At 34.1% G+C, this 19826-nt stretch overlaps 3 protein-coding genes across 5 annotated transcripts in view; 1 reads left to right on the forward strand and 2 right to left on the reverse strand.

Moving 5' to 3' along the window:
- Nucleotides 1–8670, forward strand: part of LOC150034825 (uncharacterized) — a 17235-nt gene extending 8565 nt beyond the window's left edge. The window contains exons 2-10 of the mRNA XM_090315638.1: nt 4–17; nt 201–318; nt 397–520; nt 1553–2199; nt 3630–3900; nt 4317–4572; nt 6255–6416; nt 7441–7890; nt 8125–8670. Coding sequence (XP_090171764.1) covers nt 4–17; nt 201–318; nt 397–520; nt 1553–2199; nt 3630–3900; nt 4317–4572; nt 6255–6416; nt 7441–7890; nt 8125–8415 — 2333 coding nt within the window. The 3' untranslated portion in view covers nt 8416–8670. The remainder of the gene's footprint in view (nt 1–3; nt 18–200; nt 319–396; nt 521–1552; nt 2200–3629; nt 3901–4316; nt 4573–6254; nt 6417–7440; nt 7891–8124) is intronic.
- Nucleotides 8671–9597: 927 nt separating this feature from the next.
- LOC120074731 (coatomer subunit zeta-2-like) lies at nt 9598–13713 on the reverse strand. The gene is made up of 6 exons (XM_039027951.2): nt 13538–13713; nt 12167–12326; nt 11746–11893; nt 11548–11625; nt 10087–10171; nt 9598–9979 (listed from the first exon to the last, which is right to left on the reverse strand). The coding sequence occupies exons 1-6, from the start codon at nt 13538–13540 to the stop codon at nt 9920–9922; spliced, it is 534 nt and encodes a 177-aa protein (XP_038883879.1). The 5' UTR covers nt 13541–13713; the 3' UTR covers nt 9598–9919.
- A 1374-nt stretch (nt 13714–15087) lies between these two features.
- LOC150034826 (pterin-4-alpha-carbinolamine dehydratase 2, mitochondrial-like) lies at nt 15088–19405 on the reverse strand. Of its 3 annotated transcripts, none has more exons than XM_090315798.1 (7): nt 19300–19405; nt 17972–18018; nt 17094–17191; nt 16732–16817; nt 16504–16627; nt 16309–16377; nt 15088–15532 (listed from the first exon to the last, which is right to left on the reverse strand). In XM_090315798.1, exons 3-7 carry the CDS (start codon nt 17185–17187, stop codon nt 15426–15428), a joined length of 480 nt encoding a protein of 159 aa, XP_090171924.1. In that variant the 5' UTR covers nt 17188–17191; nt 17972–18018; nt 19300–19405; the 3' UTR covers nt 15088–15425. The 3 variants fall into 3 exon arrangements, with proteins under 3 accessions (XP_090171924.1, XP_090171922.1, XP_090171923.1); XM_090315796.1 differs by lacking the exon at nt 19300–19405 and adding an exon at nt 18081–18234; XM_090315797.1 differs by lacking the exons at nt 17094–17191; nt 19300–19405 and having other exon boundaries at nt 17972–18228.
- Nucleotides 19406–19826: the final 421 nt, after the last annotated feature.

Genomic DNA, 19826 nt, shown 5'->3' on the forward strand with positions numbered 1-19826 from the left:
GAGAAAAGAAAAAAGAGGTGCGTATGTGAGAGGAATGCGGATATTTGTTCTAAAAGTTTTTATTATGTCATCCAGATGTTGCAATTTTGCTGGTTTAGTTATCTGGCTCTAGTAGCTAACCTGTCTCGCACAACATATAATTGATCTTGATTTGTGTTCTCACTGTTGATTACCATTTTCTCTTTCTCTTGCTTTTTCAGAATAAGGATCCGATTGATCCCCGATCTCGTGGTCCTAATATCCCTTCCAGTCGTACGAGTAAAGGTGGTACAGATCGTTATGCCGGACGCAGTAGCTTGAATCAGTTTGGTTCTAGTGGTATGTTAATGATGCTATGGAGTTTTGTAAATTTCATATGATTTCACACAATGTCGACTTACTTTTTGTATTTTTTAGAAACTGGTCTGTTTCACAGTAAACCTGTGTACAAAAAAGAAAATGGAGCTAGTGATCACGCTGGTTCATCTTCTGCATCTGGTCAATCGGGAAATCACTCATTCTACCAATTTCCATCTCACAGGTTAAATGTTATAAGATTGCATTGTACTTGTCAATGGTGAATTAATGACTACTGTGCAATCCATTACTATTATTGAACTTTATTTATTGATATTGGATTGATGAGCTCTTTGCTAGTTATGTTTAAAATAAGTAAATTATTATTTTCCAATTAGTTGAGCCATGTGAAGTTTCTCTTTGTTGGATTTTTTTACTCTCCTTGATTCTTGTATTTCATCACTATTCAGTTTTTTCATATGCGATGTTTAATTTAGACTAGTAGAAAAAAGATTGTATTTTGTATCTTAATTGTATATTACAAATAAAGGAAAAAATATTACATTGTGGTATGCTTGAAGGCTATTGGCAACTCATGAGATATGAAATTTGTCTTGAAATAGCTGGAAAGCATTTCCTGTCCTTTTTGATATGACTAAATGTAGATTTCAGAGCTGTAGCGTTCATAAAAGGGTAATAACTGGGGGTTTTTAGGTTGAATACTTGTGTGCTTAATTATTAAAGTTTCTGTCTTTTGGATCGTTTTAAATGGTCTTGAAAAATGCTGTTACATTGCTGACTTGTATCCATCACTCGTCATGAGGTTTAGATAATTTTGTGGAGGTTTCTTTATTAGGGAGTTTTTGTTTCTTTCTGACCCCTGCTGAAAGGACTTCATGGAGCATGTTTTGAACATTTTAAAACATCTTTCGGAGGTTTTTTTATCATGAGTTAGGCTTGTGTAACTTGGGATTAAATAGTGGAGCTTTCTATTGGTAAGTTTTCCTAGGCAAGCTACGAGCTCATTATTTTAATAGCCAAATAAATTCAAATTACATAATTCCAGGCTTGTGAAACCTATCTTTGATGTGAAATTTCTAGAAAGATGAGAACTCCAAAGATGAGGGGTCTATGTATCTATGCTTCTCGTTAATGTTAAAACTATACAAGACCTATTGACCTTTGTTGAAACTTTTGTGTACTGTTGGATTATTTTGTTTTAAGAATATTTTAGATGAACTGAAACTAGTCTCACGGCCCATAATCACTATTGCAGCAACAATGTGGCTACAGAAAATAAATTATCAGGATTAGGTGCAGGAGATGGAGCAATCTCATCCTCACAGTCCTCTTTTGGCTTCCAATCTGCCTGGTTGGGTGCTCAGGGCCAAGTATCAATGGCTGACATTGTTAAGATGGGAAAGCCTCAGGGCAAGAGTTCCTCCGTGCAAAACACTTCCCTTCAAAGTGCAAGTTCTCATAACAGTGTTCCATTCCAGTCTACACCATCACTCCCGAATTTTCATTCAGCACAACATCGGGCTTCCACAGTTTCAGAAGCTCACTCTGGACCAGGTATTATGAATCAGCAGGCATCTCTCAATGATGAATGGCCCTCAATCGAACCTCCTCAAGTTGTTGGTATCTCTAGTACGGTAGAGTCGCCTGCAGTCTTGGAGTTGCATTCAAGTCCAGCCGACTTATCATTGGATAGTCCTAATCAGCATATACATCAAGACAAGGTTCAGGTTGTTGAAAGTGGTTCCATCGACAGTATTGATGTAAACCATGCTGCACATACTTCTATATTGGGTAGCAATATTCCAGAGGATAACTCTGGGGGTACCTCTGTGTCAGATAGTAACTTATATGACGACATGAGCTCCTATTTGCCTCACAGGCAAGCTATTGAACACAATGAAGGTAGTTATTATGCTACTGGTCTTATAGTTTTTTTGGTTTACATTCAAATTGTCTCCATTTAAATCAGTTTTGAAGTCCTTGGGTTTAATATGATGATGATTTATTGATATTCTTTGATTTTGTTCTTTAAAATGGTTAAAATTAAATCTCGGCAGATGTTACAGTGGGTGGTTTATCGATTAGAACTTTCTTTCCCTTTATTTTAAAACTGTTCTTAACTTTAAATTCCATTTTTGTGAAAGAAGGTTGTCAAATTTCTGTCTGATTCTTATAAAAGAATTCTTTTTCTGATTAAGAAGCCATTATTAGGTAGTTTCTTGTTAATTTTTCTTTTTGTTCTTCCTGTGTTGTACCTTATTCTAATTGTTGTTGAGATTCCTCGAGTTCTACCTGTGTAGTTTTTCATAAACCTCATTTTTTCAAGATAGATGTCTTTCTTTGCCGCTTAAAAGACAAAGTTAAACAAAAGTGAATGCTATTTTATTTTTGGACTTCATGAGCCACTATGCAATAAAGCAGATGTTACCTTGATTGAGGTGTAGCAATTCATATGGTGAAAGCTTCTCAAGAGTTTGGTTTGCTGTATGCTGGAAGGTTCTTTGAGTTCTGTCCTGTCCTTGTTGTAATTTATCTTTTATTTTTCTAGTGGACAAAAGTTTATTTGGATTTATGTTGGAAAATTTCAGATATGTTGAAACTTCAGATGTTTTATGGGAATTTGAAGAAATGAATTGCTTGTGGAAAGTGATCATAGATATTATCTTTGTTTGCAAACGTTTAGGTTGAAGGTATTTGAATATTTGGTTGATTGGTTCTATTGATGGGATATTATTCGGTTTTGAGTATGTAGTATACTGCAATTTTTTTGTCTTTATGTTGGAAATATTAGTTATGTTGAAACTTGAAATGTTTTATGGGAATATAAAGAAACTCATTGCTTGTGGAATGGGGTCATAGATATTATCTTTGTACGCTTTTAGGTTGAAGGTATTTAAAATATTTGGCTGTGTAGATGGGACTTTATTTGGTTTTGAGTATATAGTTTACTCCCATTTATTTATATTTTCATCTTTCTTTTGGGTTGAAATAGCCTTATCCTAAAATATTTTTTGTACTTGAGTGAAGCGTTCTTTATTGAAAGAAATAAATTTGACTTCTGACTCCATAATATCTGCCCTTGAAACTCTTATATGATAAAACTTGAGAGATACCGTGTCTACAAAATTTTTATGTAAATTATGATAGTTTTCATCTTTTGGATTTTGTAAATTACTCTTCCGTTTAATTTGTGATGTCAAAGGTTCTAGTTTTTTCCTCGATACTTCTCAGTTCTTGTTTTTTCTTCTCTTTTCTAATAATGAAAGCCAGTTACAGTCCAGCTTTTTCACAAATTATATCAACGTATAATTTTCTATACTTATTTTTCCCAGGTGAAGATGGTGTTTCGTCAATGTCTGCAAATTTTCAGCAATTAAGCGTACAGAAGGAAGATCAGGATTCACCACCTGAAGAGGATAATCCTTCTGTAGTAATTCCACATCACCTCCAGCTTCACACCCCAGATTGCTTTCATTTGAGCTTTGGAAGTTTCGGATCTGGGACCAATGCTTCCTTTTCTGGTTCGGGGGCATTTCCAAATAGTAATGTAGAGGAGCCTTCTGCACCAGCAGATGTCTCTTCAGTTGGTCACTCTGAGGCTAGGTATCTTCTTCACAGAGGCTATTATTTCTTATTGTCAAAAAAAAAAAAGAAAATGGACACAGGAATTGGGATATGTCAACAACATGATGTAAATATGGAAACGTGTCATTTTCTCGGGGAAAAAAACAAAGATCATCAATTGAATTCGTATATGATTATTTTTGCACATTCTAATGAATTTCATGTAGAGAGTTTGTTTAGTATGTGGTATTTTCATTTGAAAGACAATGTAACATTATTTAAGTGTTGAAGAAACTACTTACTTGGTTCAAGTGTATTCTGCTTTAAACCAAAATATTTGGAAAACATCCAAACCAATTGAACATTTTTTTAAATGATCTTTCTGCTTAAATGAAATGGTTATAGTCTCATAGCTTATTTTATTGGTAATAATTTTATTAGCTTATTTCTTGCAGAAATTCAGAGTATTACGAGGATGATGGTACTAATTCAGATGGGAACCTAATTCACAGATCCAGTGCTAGTGGTGGTGCATATTACGAAACACCCACTACGCAAGCAGAGGTGAAGCAGGAGAGCTCTGAAAATGCTCAGGCTAATCTATATGCATTTCCATCCTCTTCTCCTGGATTTAGTTATGAGAGCAACCAACAATCAGAAATTCCATTTATACAGAATAGTTCAGAAATGCAGAACCTGGAGAGAGCAATGGTAATGTAGAACATTTAATTTTCTTTGGATATGCACGACATAGTTTCATGGTTGAAATTTGCTTATAGAAATGTAGCAGCTTGTTTGGATAAATGAGCAGAACAGTTTTTTGTTTTTGTTTGTAGAGCTGTTTTTAAGGTTTATACACACACATATCTTACCAGCTCTCATTGTAAAACATGAAAGAAACTGGTTTCTTAGAAGGGTCATCATAGGGACCTCTAAATGGTGAAGTGGTTGTGTGCTTCGATGTTGTGAACCTTCAATTTAGGTGTTGTTAAAATGGAGAATTTGGTGATGTGTATTGGTTAATTGATAAATCACATGTATAGTAGCTCTTTAGATATTTTTACTAAAATAGAAATTGGAAAATACACTTTTAGTCTCCAAGTTTTTAGGAATGTGTATGTTTGGTCCATAAGGTATTAATTTGGCCAATTTTGTCCCTTAGTTCTGGAAAGTATGAGTTTAAAAGGTCCCAATCTTGTCAACAACTTCATGCTTTCAAAACACCAAACAACCATTAAACTAATAGAAAAAAGAGAGTAGAAACACAGAGCATTTTGAAATTGAAAATTGGGATTGCGTCCCTGGAAGAGTGGGGCAATTGGACATTCTGAGTTCATTTTTGATCTGATGAATATCGTTATGGCAGAGCCCACAACATATAACTCTTGTGTAAACATCCTATGAAGTCTGACCCACAACATATGAGACAAAACTCCCCTTGAGCTTCTTTGACATTATGTGGACTATGTTGAGATGTTTTTTCTTCTATGACTTCCCTCACTCTACACACCGTTTCTTGGGCACCATTTACCCCCCCTGAATGTTCCCTTGTCCTCATCCTCGCCCTCGCCCTCCAACACTTCTTCCTTTCTCTAGATTTTCATCCTCCCTCCTCGACCTCACGAGCAACAAACCCACACCCTCTTCACAACTCAGGATTTCGCCCCCCTAATCATAGTGGAGTCATGTGGATGCAATGGTGCCAGCAGTTACAATGAGGCGGAGGAAGGTGGTGGAGCTACATCGAGACAATTGGAGAAGGGGAGAGGAAGATGAGAGGGTTTTTATTTTTACTTTTATTTTATTTTAATTCTATGTTAGTATTTAAAATAATAAACAAAATGCATAATTATGGAGCAAATGGAAATAGGAATCTTTTAACTCTATTTTCCAAAACTGGGGGTCTGGATTGGTTAAAGTGAAACCTTGGGGATCAAGCAGACCTATTTTAAAAATCTCTTGGACTAAAAGCTAGTTTCCCCATAAAATGGTGTCACAGCAGTACTTCTCCAATACTTATTTGGTCAGTCACAATGTCTACTGTGTCTGGGGGAGGATTGAACTTTAAAACAATGGCTGTCATGAGATGGAACCAATATATTTTGTCGAAGTTACTGGACAGCACACTATCACCCGTCATTGCTTTTCTTTTTTAATGTTTCTGGTCGTTATAATGTTGTAATATTCTATTAGAGTTTTGGTATCCTAGACTAAAATTCTGACTGAGAAATATCTTCATTTCTTTTAATTGTATTTAAATAGTGTCATGTAATGGGCACTGATCAAACATATACAACCTCTTTGCTTTTATTTCTGTCTTTGTTCATGTCTTTAAGTGTCTGTTCGGTAGGATGACTTCTCATCCCTAATTAATGTTTTCCGCCTTTTTGCAGCTAGCTTACACAAATACTTTATCCAACAATATGTTGTTAGCTTCCACATCCCAGACAGTGAGGGAGGATCCTCCATATTCACCTTTCCCTGACACACAATCAGTGCCAAAATACAGCAATGTTGCATCTTCCATCACTGGCCCGTCCATGTCCATGCCGGAGGTGCGTTCTATTTTAATCTATTCATTCACTCAGTTCATTATATCTGTTACATGATTAGTTAGAGTGTGGATATCAGTTGCATGATTTCGTAGATACAAATACTTTTTTTTGGGGATAAGAAACGTTTCATTGATGAATGAAATATCCAAAGAGATACAAGAGAGATCAAAGATAGATAGAATGAAGCCAAAGAAAAAAGGAAGAGAAAACCCAGGATATTACAAATGAAGAACCGAAAGAGAGATAAAGCCATAATATCCATACATAAAAATAATAAGATTCCAAAACCAAAAGCGGGTAAATGTATAATATCCATCAATACAAATGCATATTGCTTCTGTTTGTGAAGATAGTGATTAAAAATGAAATATAATCTTGAATTGATTACTCCATTCTCGTTTAATAATATTTGATGACGTGTTTTGTGATACTTGGGGCTGATTACATTTTGTCACCACTTGGCTTTTTAATTCCCTACCCAATTGCTTGCTTCATACTTGATAGTTGGTTATTCTTAGTAGTCAAGCGACTGTATGAGAAAGAATCCCAAGTTGAAAGTGTATGATTACGTGGCTCTCTTACAGAATTGTGTTGCTTCATAGTTTCTATACGAGACAATTAATGATATCTGATCCACCTAGGATCAGTAATGATGGCTTAAAGACTCATGGACCCAAACTAGTGGTTGTGTGGGTTGGAGACTATCACACTAGTTTCAGTAGTACCAAATGGTAACTTATTTGTAAGCTCGCATAATGTTAAATTGGAACTAGTGAGCTTTCTGAGATATGCCAAGTTCTATGAGATGCGGGAATTTGTGGGAACTATTAATTTACTGTATGGAATTGTGCAATATGTTTGTTGTTAATCTTATTTTGGGAAATACAGTTACAAGAGATTTCTGTCAGTTCAATCTTGCCCCTCCCTCCCTCGTTCTCTCTCTCTCTCTCTCTCTCTCTCTGACCAAACTAGAAGGGCATAAAGCAGAAGGGCCTTCTGATAACCCATTGTGTTACATTTTCAGGTTCTAAGAACAAATAGCATTACTACTTCTCAGCCTACTCCACAGTCTAATGTTGCAGCAGGACCTGCTGTTCCACAACACCTTGCTGTTCATCCTTATTCTCAGCCCACACTTCCTCTGGGTCATTTTGCGAATATGATTGGCTACCCTTTCTTGCCACAGAGCTATACATATATGCCATCTGGTTTCCAACAGGCATTTGCAGGTAACAGCACATACCATCAAGCTTTGGCAGCTGTACTTCCACAGTACAAAAATAGCATTTCTGTTAGCAGTTTGCCTCAGTCTGCTGCAATTGCTTCTGGTTACGGATTTGGAAGTTCAACTAGCATTCCTGGAGGAAACTTCCCGCTGAATCCTCCCACAGCACCCGCAGGATCATCCATCGGCTATGAAGATGCTATAAGTTCACAGTACAAAGAGAGTAATCATTTGCTGTCCCTCCAGCAGGTAACTTTTTGATACTCGTGGGTTCAAGGAGAAACTGATAAAAGATAACACAGTTAAATAATGAAAATGATAGGAGAATACAATTTTGGGACACTTATTTTTCCCGAGGCTGTGAAATGGATATGGTTTTTTTTTTTCTTTCTTTTCCATGTGAAAGTGCCTAGATGATAGTATAATGATACTTCATAGCAGTAAGTTAAGTAACTTTTGGTTTTATTTTTGAACAATCTATAGCAGAATGAAAACCCAGCGATGTGGATTCATGGGCCTGGTTCCCGAACAATGTCTGCCGTTCCTGCTAGTGCATATTACGGCCTCCAAGGGCAGAATCAACAATCTAGTGGATTCCGACAAGCACAACAGCCTTCGCAACAATATGGGGCTCTGGGATACCCAAACTTTTATCATTCCCAGGCGGGTATATCACTGGATGGCCAACAGCAAACTCTCAGGGACGCATCTCTGGGAGGGTCTCAAGGTCAACAGCCCAAGCAGTCGCAACAGATTTGGCAAAACAGCTACTAATAGGCTGAGTGTGTCATAGTAGTGGCCAATCAGAGGTGCCTTTATGATCTGGCATTAATTTATTAATGAAATATTATTAATTGGTCCGAAGAGATCGACTGGCCACTCCCCTGTTGCCACGAGGTTGTATTCTACACAATATCATTGTCTGGTTATGTTTAACGAGGTCTGCTAATTTGGATTAGTGAACTACACTCTTTTCAGTCCCTTTCTCTCTCTAGTAGTTATGGTATGAAGAAGCATTGTTTTTCTACAGTTTTTACCTAGTTTCACATCAATTTAAAGCTTTTACAAGGGTTTAGTATTGGCAAAGGCTTATTTGGCTTTTTCTACTGATACCATTATGTTTATTCTTCATCATGATAGTTGACAACCCTCTTCGTTGAAATAAGTACAGTTTTATCTTTGTATTGAATTCTTACAACGTTTTTAGTGTTTTTAATTTAATTTGATCTTTTTGCAGTAAAATTGTTAGCCCTGGCGTATCGTTTAAGCCAGAATTGAAAACGTAACTCTTGTTGCTATTATCTGCAGTCTGCCTTTTACTTCCTTTAATGAAATTTAAGATTTCGACGTCAGATACTTTCTGGGTATAAATGACTCGTTCTAACGTGTTGAACGCCCCAATTTAGGGTTTTCAAATAAGTTGCCTAAAGGTGTAGAAGTGATAATAATCAATCACTTTGGTCAAGTTTAAAGTCATTCTAAAACATGCTTTTGCAGTGTCTTTCTTTCTTCAACGTGAGTGATACTAAGTTGCATTGAAAGATTCTTTTGCAGTGTCTTTCTTTCTTCAACGTGAGTGATACTAAGTTGCATTGAAAGATTTACGAAAAGAAAAGATGCTAAACTTCATGTACTTAAAAATGTTAGAATCAAGGATTCCTCAATTAGATGCTTTTTGTTTTTATTATTCATTCTAAACCACCACTAAGTTTTCCTTTTGACAGATCTTCATTTACATGAGTTTTTTCTCTATTGTGTTGGAGTGAGCTGTAAAGATTAAAGAGACGAGTGTAATCCATGATACACTATTGTTCGTTCGTATATGACAAATTATTTATCATTTCAAAATTATTTTCAAATGTATCTTAAAGACATACGACAAAGTTCAAACCTTCATTCTACTCCTTCAACTAAAATAAATGGTGGAAAAATCACGAAAGAACATCTCAGAGAAGCTTCAGGGGGTAATGCATGCACCTGTTTAAATTAATTAGTGTATAATATTCCACTAACATCCAACTTGATCTGACACAAAACAATTCAATAAGCACTACCTCGAGGGGAAAAAAAAAGTAAAAAGACAAAGTTCCTCGTTCAACTAAAAGCAGGAACTTCAAATGGGTCAATTGCGGGGGATTGTCCATGAAAATAGAAAATGTAACTCCAAGGTGAAATGAATGAACCAGTTTATGTGTCGTATAGGATCACTAGCCAAACCGAATGGTACTGCCATGAAGATAATTTCTCCCTGCTCCTTCCCATTAGCATTTTGTATGCATCATGTAAGAAGGGATCTCGTCAGATGTTCACGTGCAGTGGCCAGTGCTTGACTTATTGTCTGTGGATAAGATGAGTTAGTCTATGATCCATTTACCTTAGCATTTCAATTCTCAACGTTCAAATTTTCCTTTTGAGAACAACCCACAGGAAAGAAGGTAATAATACCTGCTCAGACAAAGGAGCTGAAGAATCTATACTTTGAGTTGCAACTTTCCCAGCAATAACATTTCCATCGGTCTCAAGAACAATACTGCATAAATATAAAAGCAGTTTAGTGCCCTAGCTAACTGAATGCCTTAAGATTTGCAACCGAAAAAAGAAACAGAAGTTTACAAAAATTGCAGTTCGATACATGTAAATTATCTAGTGATATTGCACTTCGATGAAATAAGACATCAAACATATGCAGTTGCACAGTGTAAATTTCGAAGGATTTCGAAGGCATACTCAGGCATATCTTATGACCCTCTCTCTAGTGGGAATCTACATAAACTATGTTTTTTCTCCTCTCACGCCTTAGCATGATAGTGCATGCATTGCATGAAGCTCTCCTGAAACACTTGATCCAATATTAGCTAGCTCATGTAGTGGACATAAATTTAAATTGTAGTAGTCATTCTTTCAAATTTCAGAAAGAATCATGTCAGTTCTCAAATGAGCCATTATCATTATTACTTTTGACAATTATACTCAACTCTTTTATGAGTCCAAGAAAGGGTAGACAGGCATTCAAACCTCTTATCTTTAATAGAGGTTACTAAAATTGTAATCATCACTAAAAATATTCTCAGATGTATGTAAGCACGCTCTGGTTGTGTTACTGACATAGGCATTTTTTTTCCCACTTCTGCATAAAAATACTCAAACAAACATGTTCCTTGGCAAGGGAACGAGGGTTAATCATTGGATGACGCTGCAGAAGAAGAGGATTATTTTGGTCAAGTAGAAAGCATAAATGTTGGAAATCATAATGATGTTTCCAAATACTGAGATGTCTGAACAGAACTAGAATAGAACTAACGATAGACTTCCTAACAGAAACTTGGTTTCCATATCATCGCAATAGATCTCACTTCTGTGAATTCCCATCTTATTGAAGGAGCCAAGGACAAGATAACGCACTAAAGGGAATTGTTAGAACAGCTATACTAACATGCTGTAAAATTCTGGAAATTAAAAATTGATCACAGCTGCATAGATAAATTTATTTTAGTGTTAATATTGTTTGAACTCATTGCTATGTACATATCGTATTCATGGAGGGAGGTTTTTCATTTCATTACTAATAAATATCCTACCCACGGAGGGATGTTGTGCCTCTTGATAAAGTACTAGGCTTACCTCCATGGTCTATAAAACAACAACGAATTTTTTTAATATTTGCTACTACATTAAACAACTAGGAATTATGTTGACATCCCACCCAAATATAACAACCTTGTAATGTATCTCCATAACGGATTATTTCAAGTATGCATCATTCCTCACATATGTATTCAGATCTCTAAATTTTAAATAAAATCAAGATTAGAGACTATTCACAATACATCTTTGACAAATATGCTTGAAACCTCAAGAAAACTAAACAGAACAATAGGATCAATAAACAATGAGCTTAAACCATACCCTCCGTCAACAATTTCATCAAGGCACAATAAAATAAGATCCAAGTTTTCAAGTGCTTCCTTCTTTTCCACGTGACCCCTAAAGAAGAAGCAAAACACACATTAATTGTGACAGTAACTTTGCACTAATGTACAGTATATACACAAGGAAGTTGATAATCAGTAAACAGAAACAATTGTTAGGACTTAAAGCTAAGACCTAAGGAGAAGGCCAACAGCATCGAAGAATCCCTGAAGAACTGTTGCCAAAATAAGCTCGTTCTCATATTCTCCACCAGTGACAAAAAAATGTAGATCTTGCACAAACTTGTAAACAACAATATTGTTTTCAAACATCGCAATCTCCGCTGCAGATAAACCATCGATAATGAGTTAACAGGATATACAGGTATAGGACTTTTTAGAAACTGCTTAGTGCATACTTTTTCTTGTCTTTTATTTACTATATTAAAGTTACCTTGGTGCTAAGAAGGTAACGGGTTCCAAATTAACATTAAGATGTTGGGAAAAAAGAAACAACCAAAATCACCAATAGGAAAATAGTATGTCTAACTACACAATTAAAATAGTGATGCGTATCTATAGAACAGTGAGGCAAAAAGCCACAAACAACGGACTACCTTCATTTCGAGCATTGCTCTTTTGAGTTTTGCTAAACACGGCTTTCTCAAAAGTTTCCTTTGCACTATTTGTTGGCCACTCATCAGAGTAATACTTGACAGCCACACGTTTCCCCTCAGAATCCAACAGGAGAATATTTTTTATTGAAGGACAAGAGTCCTACATCCAAAGCCACGTACAGATCAAATGAAAATCCAAAGTTTTTGTAGTGATACAAGAGGTTTTCATATCAGCATCATAATGGTATTCTATAGCATCCAATAGATGATATCATCGAGGAAACATGCAATAATTATGGCTTGGTTATAAGTGGCCTAGGATGCCCCAACGACAGTGAGATACCACTCTAAAATAAAAATTCTAATCGTTCATCAAGATTCAAAACCCAAGCCAAGGAACGGGCTCAGATTATCGAATGCAATTTATTAAATTTGTAACTAAAAAAATGTAGCTCATTTAACCATTAATAATCCTAAATAGAGAGAAAAAGTCATTTTCAATTAAATAAGCTATTATTCACTAAAAAATTTCCACACAAATTGCTAAATTCAGCAACATGAACATGCAACCCCAGTAACAAAATCGAACGGCCAGAGATACTCAATTGAACGTCTAAGTGTCCAACTCCAACTAAACAAACACCCAACACAAGTAAAGTACAATAATCAGCAATAAAAAAGAAAAAAAAAATCAACCAAATGAAGGTATCGATTCCATTTTCACCTCTCATTTGATGAAGTTAAAACATCCAGGTTAGACAGACACAACACGCTAAGTCAAAACTAAAGATGAACTTCTCCTTTCATTGATAGAAGAACAACATTTGCAAGCTTATATCTAAGTTTATTCAATTTCTCATATGAAATTCAAAATTTTACACCGATAAACCGAGATGTAAACAAACAATAACATATAATCTGAGAGAGAAACAAAAATTAGCAACGTTCCTTCTAACAGCATCCTGAACATTGGATCATTTTACCTCCAAAACCAAATATTAGCGCCTAGATGAACGTATGCACATGAACTAGTTAGACAGTACCCATTTTTCACCTGGAAAATGATCGGTTACAGATCCGATCTGAGGCTCTAACTCGTCCAATTATAATCTTAATCTCAAAAGTACTCACTACACGTATAACTGATACGAGACAAAAGGCAAAAGAATAACTTGCGCTAACATCTAAACCCAAATCAAGCATCATGGGAGATAAAATATAACGGCATTGGAAGAACTGGGGTTCGAATCGGTGACAATCAACGTAAAGATCGTAAGATCAAGTTAACAGAACAGCTACAGAGAGCAGAAGTTCAAGATTACCAATCACTGAAGGAATTCAAATACGGGAAAAGTGAAGGGGAGAATTTACCATGGTTTGCAGAAGAAAGCGAGCGGGTTGAGGAACGAAAGATTTGTGTGTGAAATGCAAAGGAGTTCAAGAGATGGAGAAATGGCTTCAGCTTTGCGTTTATGAGACGAATTTTTAAGCCCCGAGACCTGTCCATTGGATCTCTGTTAACAAACGCTTCAGCTTGAATTCGGATCTTTCTTTTTTGGTTCTGTAATTACATAAATACCAAATTTGTAAAAATATATTAAAATTTAGGTTAAATTACGAGACTATTATGAATATTATAATAAAAAATAGATTTCATTGCTTAGTGTTCTGGTGCCCATGTAAGTCTTCTTACTTGCCAAGCCAAATTCCACTTAAAATTTCTTTTGTCTAGTTTTATAATTTTAGTTTTTATTTATTTATTATTATTATATAAAAATATTATTATATTATATTTTTCATATTCGTATTGTGCTCTTCAATTTCATAATAAGACCATGAAATTGTGTTAAGCTAAATTTTTTGTTTCTATAACAAATTTAAAATTTTAAAAATTAATTAATTTAATAAAAAAATGAACTTTATGTTCTTACCTTAAACTTTCCTTTTTTGTTTATTAGATCTAGAAATTTTAATAAATATTCAAGTTGAGGGACTAAATTTGTAATTTAACCTAAAATTTAGATTAAAATATACAAAATATCACGAACTCTTAAACTTTAAAATTTGTATAGAAAATGCTACACCTGACTGTTAAGGTGTAAAAATTGATTATGTGAAAGATTTTAGTGATATTTGCCCTTAAATAAAAAAATAAAAATGATCTTAAATTTTCATACAAAAGTAAATAAATATCACATTACATATTAATTGTTATGCCAATTTTCATTCTTTATTTTGATGGAAAATATACTTTTTAGACCCACATTTCAAATTTCAAGAGTGCTTCTCGGAACAAATTCTAAAGTATAATAATAAAAAATGAAATCTTTTAAAATTAAAAGAGACCTAACATTTTACATATATATTATTTTAAATCTCATTCAGATTGATCCCTCGTTTTAATATGCTAAATATATGTTTGAATGTCATTTCAATTCAGTCTCTATTTCATAAAAAGTTTAGATGTAAACTCTTATTGTATAGAAACATTTTAAATTTTAGTTCCTCGTTGTTTGCATAGTATAAAAGTTGGTTATTGGTTAACTTAAATAAATATTATATTTAATGAAAAGTTTAGAACAAGAAAAAATATTATCTAAGATAGAAAAAGTTACTAAACAAATATGCAGAAAAGTCAAATTTTATTATCGTTGTGACATTTTTTTCCCCCAAAGATGACCAACATTTCTACACCCGGAAGTAGGGTTACACCCTTATTATGGGCTGAGAACAACACTGATTCTATGAAATGCAAATTTTTTGTCCTTGCAATTAGAGCACACTAGATGTTATTAGAATAGTAAAGAAAGTTTTATAATTAGTTTGATTCCAGTTCTCTAAACAACTCCCTTTGTTATCACTCAATTTTTGAACATATATATAAAAGAAAAAACCTAAACCAGCCAGAACCTAGAATGGTATGGACAAATCCAATATCATTATTAACGGTTGAGATTATCACAAAACAAAAATAAAATCAGGGATCCACGAAAATACGAATCATCTCCATCTAACTAACTACAAAACAGCAAATCACCTACAGGGTTTAAAGCTCACCGTACCACACTAACAAAAGAAAAGGAAAAAAGAACACAATTCTTCAATAAACCCCAAAGATAATAACTATCTTTCAAACTGCAAAACTGAACTGAGTCGACTCGTAATGTATGAAGAGACAACCTGGGAATCTCGACTTAGGACAACATGCATGAAAATGAACAAGAACATTGGACGAATGTTGGAATGTTATGGTTCCCGTTCAACAGTCATGTTGACTGCTAATAGAAACTTTCCGGCTTAGTAGGTCATGAACATCAAGCTTGCTGATCTTGGAAGCGAGAATGAAGTCATTTTCAGTCAGTCCACCTGCCCAAAAGCTAATTAAGTCAAAAGCCAATATCACACAAATCTAAATAAGAACAAAATTGAACAAGTTGGGGGTAAATAAGCCAGGAAACTAGTTTAATTATGCAAGGAAGCAATGCAGAAACAAGGTAGATGGAGATAAAATGTAGTGGAAGACGGAAAATACGTTGATTCCGAGCCATGGCCATTTGAAGGTATTTCCCTTGGACAAGATTTTAAGAGGCAATGGATAAAAACTTGACCCGATAGCTTACAATACTACACAGACCAACATTTTTGCCATGTGAAAATTATATTAACTCCATTATTATTCAATATGACTTGAATGTTCCCACAACTCCTTGTTAGCTTGACCAGATATAAAGGTATTCCCTAATTCCTCGTACCATATTGTGCCAATGGAGGTGTTTTTTAACCCTCTTTTAGCCTTTTGTTTAGGGGTAAAGGAAAAGGGAAAGGGACATAAATAATCCTGCATTTGGAATTTTTTTATGATATATTTTATATTCCCTGTCCGGAAATGTTTTGCCACATGTCCACGTTATTTTCAAGGCACAAATCACCATATTACAAATATAAGACTCGTACAGATTAAAGAATATTGTTTCAATGTACAGGAATTAGTAAAAAATGTTTAGAAATAAGGCCTCTTCATGTTGAAATGGTCTTTTACACAGTTCAAAACAGGCTGTTAAAATTATGAATGAAACAAATAAGTATAAGTTTAAAGTTTAGGGGAGTTTTATTTCATGCTCTAGATAAACAATAAATCTTACCTACTGCATGTGTCCAGATTTCAATTGTTACATTGTTCCATCCAACTAAATGAAGATCAGGGTGATGGCCTGCATTGAATTATAGAAGTCAGATCTACAGCTCAGCAAAATTCATATTGCAACTAAATGAATCGTGGTGATTCATGAAAACAGAAACGAGTGCATCATATATTTGGTTGATAGAAAGCAAGATACCCTCTGCCTCTGCAACTTCAGCTATAAGTTTAAACAACTCCATTCCTTTAAGAAAACTCTTCACCTTCAGCGATCGGTTCAACTTTAGCTTACCATCTTCATTTACAAGGTTCCAATCAGATAGCTATACGGAAAAAAAAAAAAAACAACAACAACAACAACAAATGAATAAATGAAATGCAGTGCATAAGATGATAGTTTAAACAAACGGAGATGGACATTGCATACCTCTCGAATTAAACGTTTTGCCGCATCCTCGGTCATTGGTCGCAAATCATTTGAGTTGCAAGGAACACATTTTTTAGTGGTCAAATCTAGCACATACAAAATGATCAATTATGTCACATAAGCAACAATGCATACACAAATTGCAATACGGTGTACATGCAGAACAAGCAGCATGTTTTAGACATGGGACAGTAAGGAGGCTGTCATAAGAAGAGATCCTACAGGTTCCCTGACAGTAGAAGATATCCTCTGGTTGGATTAGTCATCAACCAGGAAAATCTCATGCATAAATAAATAAAAAAGAACGTTCACTTTCAAAAGCCACTCAACAAATTCCAACGTGCTTAAAAACCAACACGCACCTTCGCCAGTGCAAAGCATTCTAAATCCAGAAAGTGATTTCCTAGTTGATGATAAGCCCACATGCTCCCAACATATCCCAGTAATTCGAGACATTGGACTGTACACATACACAAATTACCTCTGTCTGAATCTATAACGAAACCCATAGTGATGAAACGTTAATGCTGTATTGCTATTCATACAAACATCACAGTAAGTATCCGTTCATCATTGATGAAACAAGACACATAAATGCGGCAGATCATAGAGCAAACAAATTCCCTTTCAGAGAAAGTTGCACACAAAGGATTCACACGCGGGTTCAAACCCACATATGAGGCCTCAAGAATCAGACATTGGCAAAAGCATCTATGCAGTGTCCATAATAAAAAATACGACTCCTAATGTGATAATTTCAATGCAACTTCAGTCATAGGCAATATGCATTCCACTTGAAATTATCAGAGATCAAGTTTTTCAACGCTTGATCCATCAAAGAGCCTTCTATCCACACAACATAATCACCCTTTCTACAGGTAATTTTTGGATCAATCTTTGATTATCGGACCCATGCATGATCAAAACAAAGATATGTGACTCTTGATTACGTAAACAAAACCAAACAAGTACGCTATTCTTGATTTCAAAACGATAATAAAAAAATCGCAGATCCACCACATACGGAACACTGCGTTTCTCAAGCGCGATTGCTCGTTTACAGATTCATCAAGCAATCAAATAAGCGAGTCAGTCATATAATCAAACACCTAGCATGCAATCAAATTTTTACGCCAACAATTTCAAAAACAGAGAGGCGTTTCTTCTCCATCCAGATATCATCAGCATGGCATAAAATGATGAATCAAAAGATCCATTTGAATCGGGAGAAACGAATTACCGTCCATGAGGGCGACTGATGGTGTGAAACAGCGACGGAATTGAGACCTGCAAATTGTGAAATTAGTAAAAGAATAAGCAGTGAACGGATGAGATGATTTCGGTACGACCTTTGGTTTGAAAATCAAGCGCAGCGGAGAGTGGGAAAACACAAACAGAGTCGTCATTGCGATTTTTGCAGATAAAAGTGCTCTGTGGAATTCTCTCACCACCCCAACTCCCAACTCCCAACTTAACACGTGCGCCGATGGCCGTCAAAAGTTGGAATTCATAGCCATGGCCATTATTTATTTTTATTTTTTTAATACAACATTTATTTATTTATTAGTTTAAATTAAAGTGTATATTAACGGTTAAGTTGTTTTTATTTTTATTTTTATTTTTTTTTTAGAAATAATGATTAAGTTTATTTTTAATCACAAATTAAGTTGTGGATGTTATCAACATTGGATTAAATACAACTTTTACAAAAGATATATGAGATATCACTACCATATTTTCCTACTTATTAGTAGTATTTACTTAATTAAAATATCATTTATTTGGATTTTGTTTAATTTTAAGCTTTTAATTTACCAACTCTTAAATCTAATCGTTTTTTTTTTAAAAAAAAAAAAGGGTTAAAAGACAACAAAATGTATAAAGTAAATAAATTTTTAAGTGAATATATTTTAATATTTTAATTAATAAAGACTAAATTAATTTAGAAATAACAGTATTAAAATCAAGATTATATTTGAATTTTTTAATAATAAAAGATGGAGAATTTAAACCCTAATTTTATGAAAAGAAAAATATATGTCAATCTACAATTTTTTTTTTCTTTTTTTTTTTTTAAGAATGTTCCGATAAAATTTAAACTCCCCTTTTCGTCCATTTGTTAGAATAATAAATGTTTTCATTTTTTTTTTTTTTTTAAGGTGCGTCTACGATCAATTTCCTCAAAATTAACAATAGATAAATAAAAGAATAAATTCCTTCCAACTCACTGACTTTAACAAAATGTAGAGCATTTAAAAGAAACAATAATAATAATAAAAGAATGTAGAGCTTTAAACAAAAGTATTCTTTTTCTATAAAAAAATCCTGTATTTTATATTCATTAAATAAGCATAGAAACATTTCATCGATAATTATATAGTAAAAATCACTTACGAAGTTTGAAGTTGCTGCAACTTTCAATATTTAAGGAATAATTTGATGGCCAATGAAAGTGTAAGTTTAAAAAAAAAAAAAATGAGGTTCACTTTACTGACATTATTGTTTTTTTCTGTCATCGATTAAAAAATCATAATTAGAAAAAAGTTATTAAAAAAAAAAATCAGTTACCTAAACTCCGATGCAGTGAGGCTGACGAGAGGGAGAATTGCCTGAGATTTGAGCCCAATAAAATTATGACGAACAAAATTTAAAAAAATTTACACTTTGCTTTTTCTCTTGACTGACTCTCCGTTTCCTTAGCACTATGGCTTAGGGCGCTATTTATAGGAGATTAGGAGTTTAAGTAAATCTTATGGTATTTGGTAAATTTTTATTTTTTATTTTTTTTATTTGTGAGGATGGTAAATACAATTAATTTATATTTTAGGAAAAATGGGGAAAAATCTTTGAATTTAAACTTTAAAACTTGATTTTAAAATTAGATTTGCTTTTATAAAATAAGAAACCATGATACAATTTTGGAATTTTCAAATTTTTTTTTGTGTGTCTCTTTTTTAAATATGGCTTGTGGATATCAATCAAAAAGCAAAAACTAACCATTTTCAAAAATCAAATTTAAATTTCGGTTTCACAATTTTTAGGACAAATATCAATTTATATATTGATCTATCAATTTAAATCTTAAATTAACAATG

This window comes from Benincasa hispida, chromosome 7 (assembly GCF_027475165.1).
Source record: "Benincasa hispida cultivar pf3 chromosome 7, pf3_genome.v1.1, whole genome shotgun sequence".
In the NCBI taxonomy this organism is placed as follows: Eukaryota; Viridiplantae; Streptophyta; class Magnoliopsida; order Cucurbitales; family Cucurbitaceae; genus Benincasa; species Benincasa hispida.

Excerpts from the sequence above, each read along its gene's own strand:
- LOC120074731 (XM_039027951.2), bottom strand. Across the intron at positions 11,894-12,166 it reads GAGCAATGCTCGAAATGAAG|CGGAGATTGCGATGTTTGAA; the intron begins GTAGTCCGTTGT and ends GTTTATCTGCAG. Across the intron at positions 11,626-11,745 it reads GCTGTTGGCCTTCTCCTTAG|GGGTCACGTGGAAAAGAAGG; the intron begins GTCTTAGCTTTA and ends CTTCTTCTTTAG.
- LOC150034826 (XM_090315796.1), bottom strand. The coding sequence starts at position 18,137 with ATGACGACTCTGTTTGTGTTTTCCCACTCTCCGCTGCGCTTGATTTTC. Across the intron at positions 18,019-18,080 it reads GCTTGATTTTCAAACCAAAG|GTCTCAATTCCGTCGCTGTT; the intron begins GTCGTACCGAAA and ends CACAATTTGCAG. Across the intron at positions 16,378-16,503 it reads TGAAGTTGCAGAGGCAGAGG|GCCATCACCCTGATCTTCAT; the intron begins GTATCTTGCTTT and ends AATTCAATGCAG.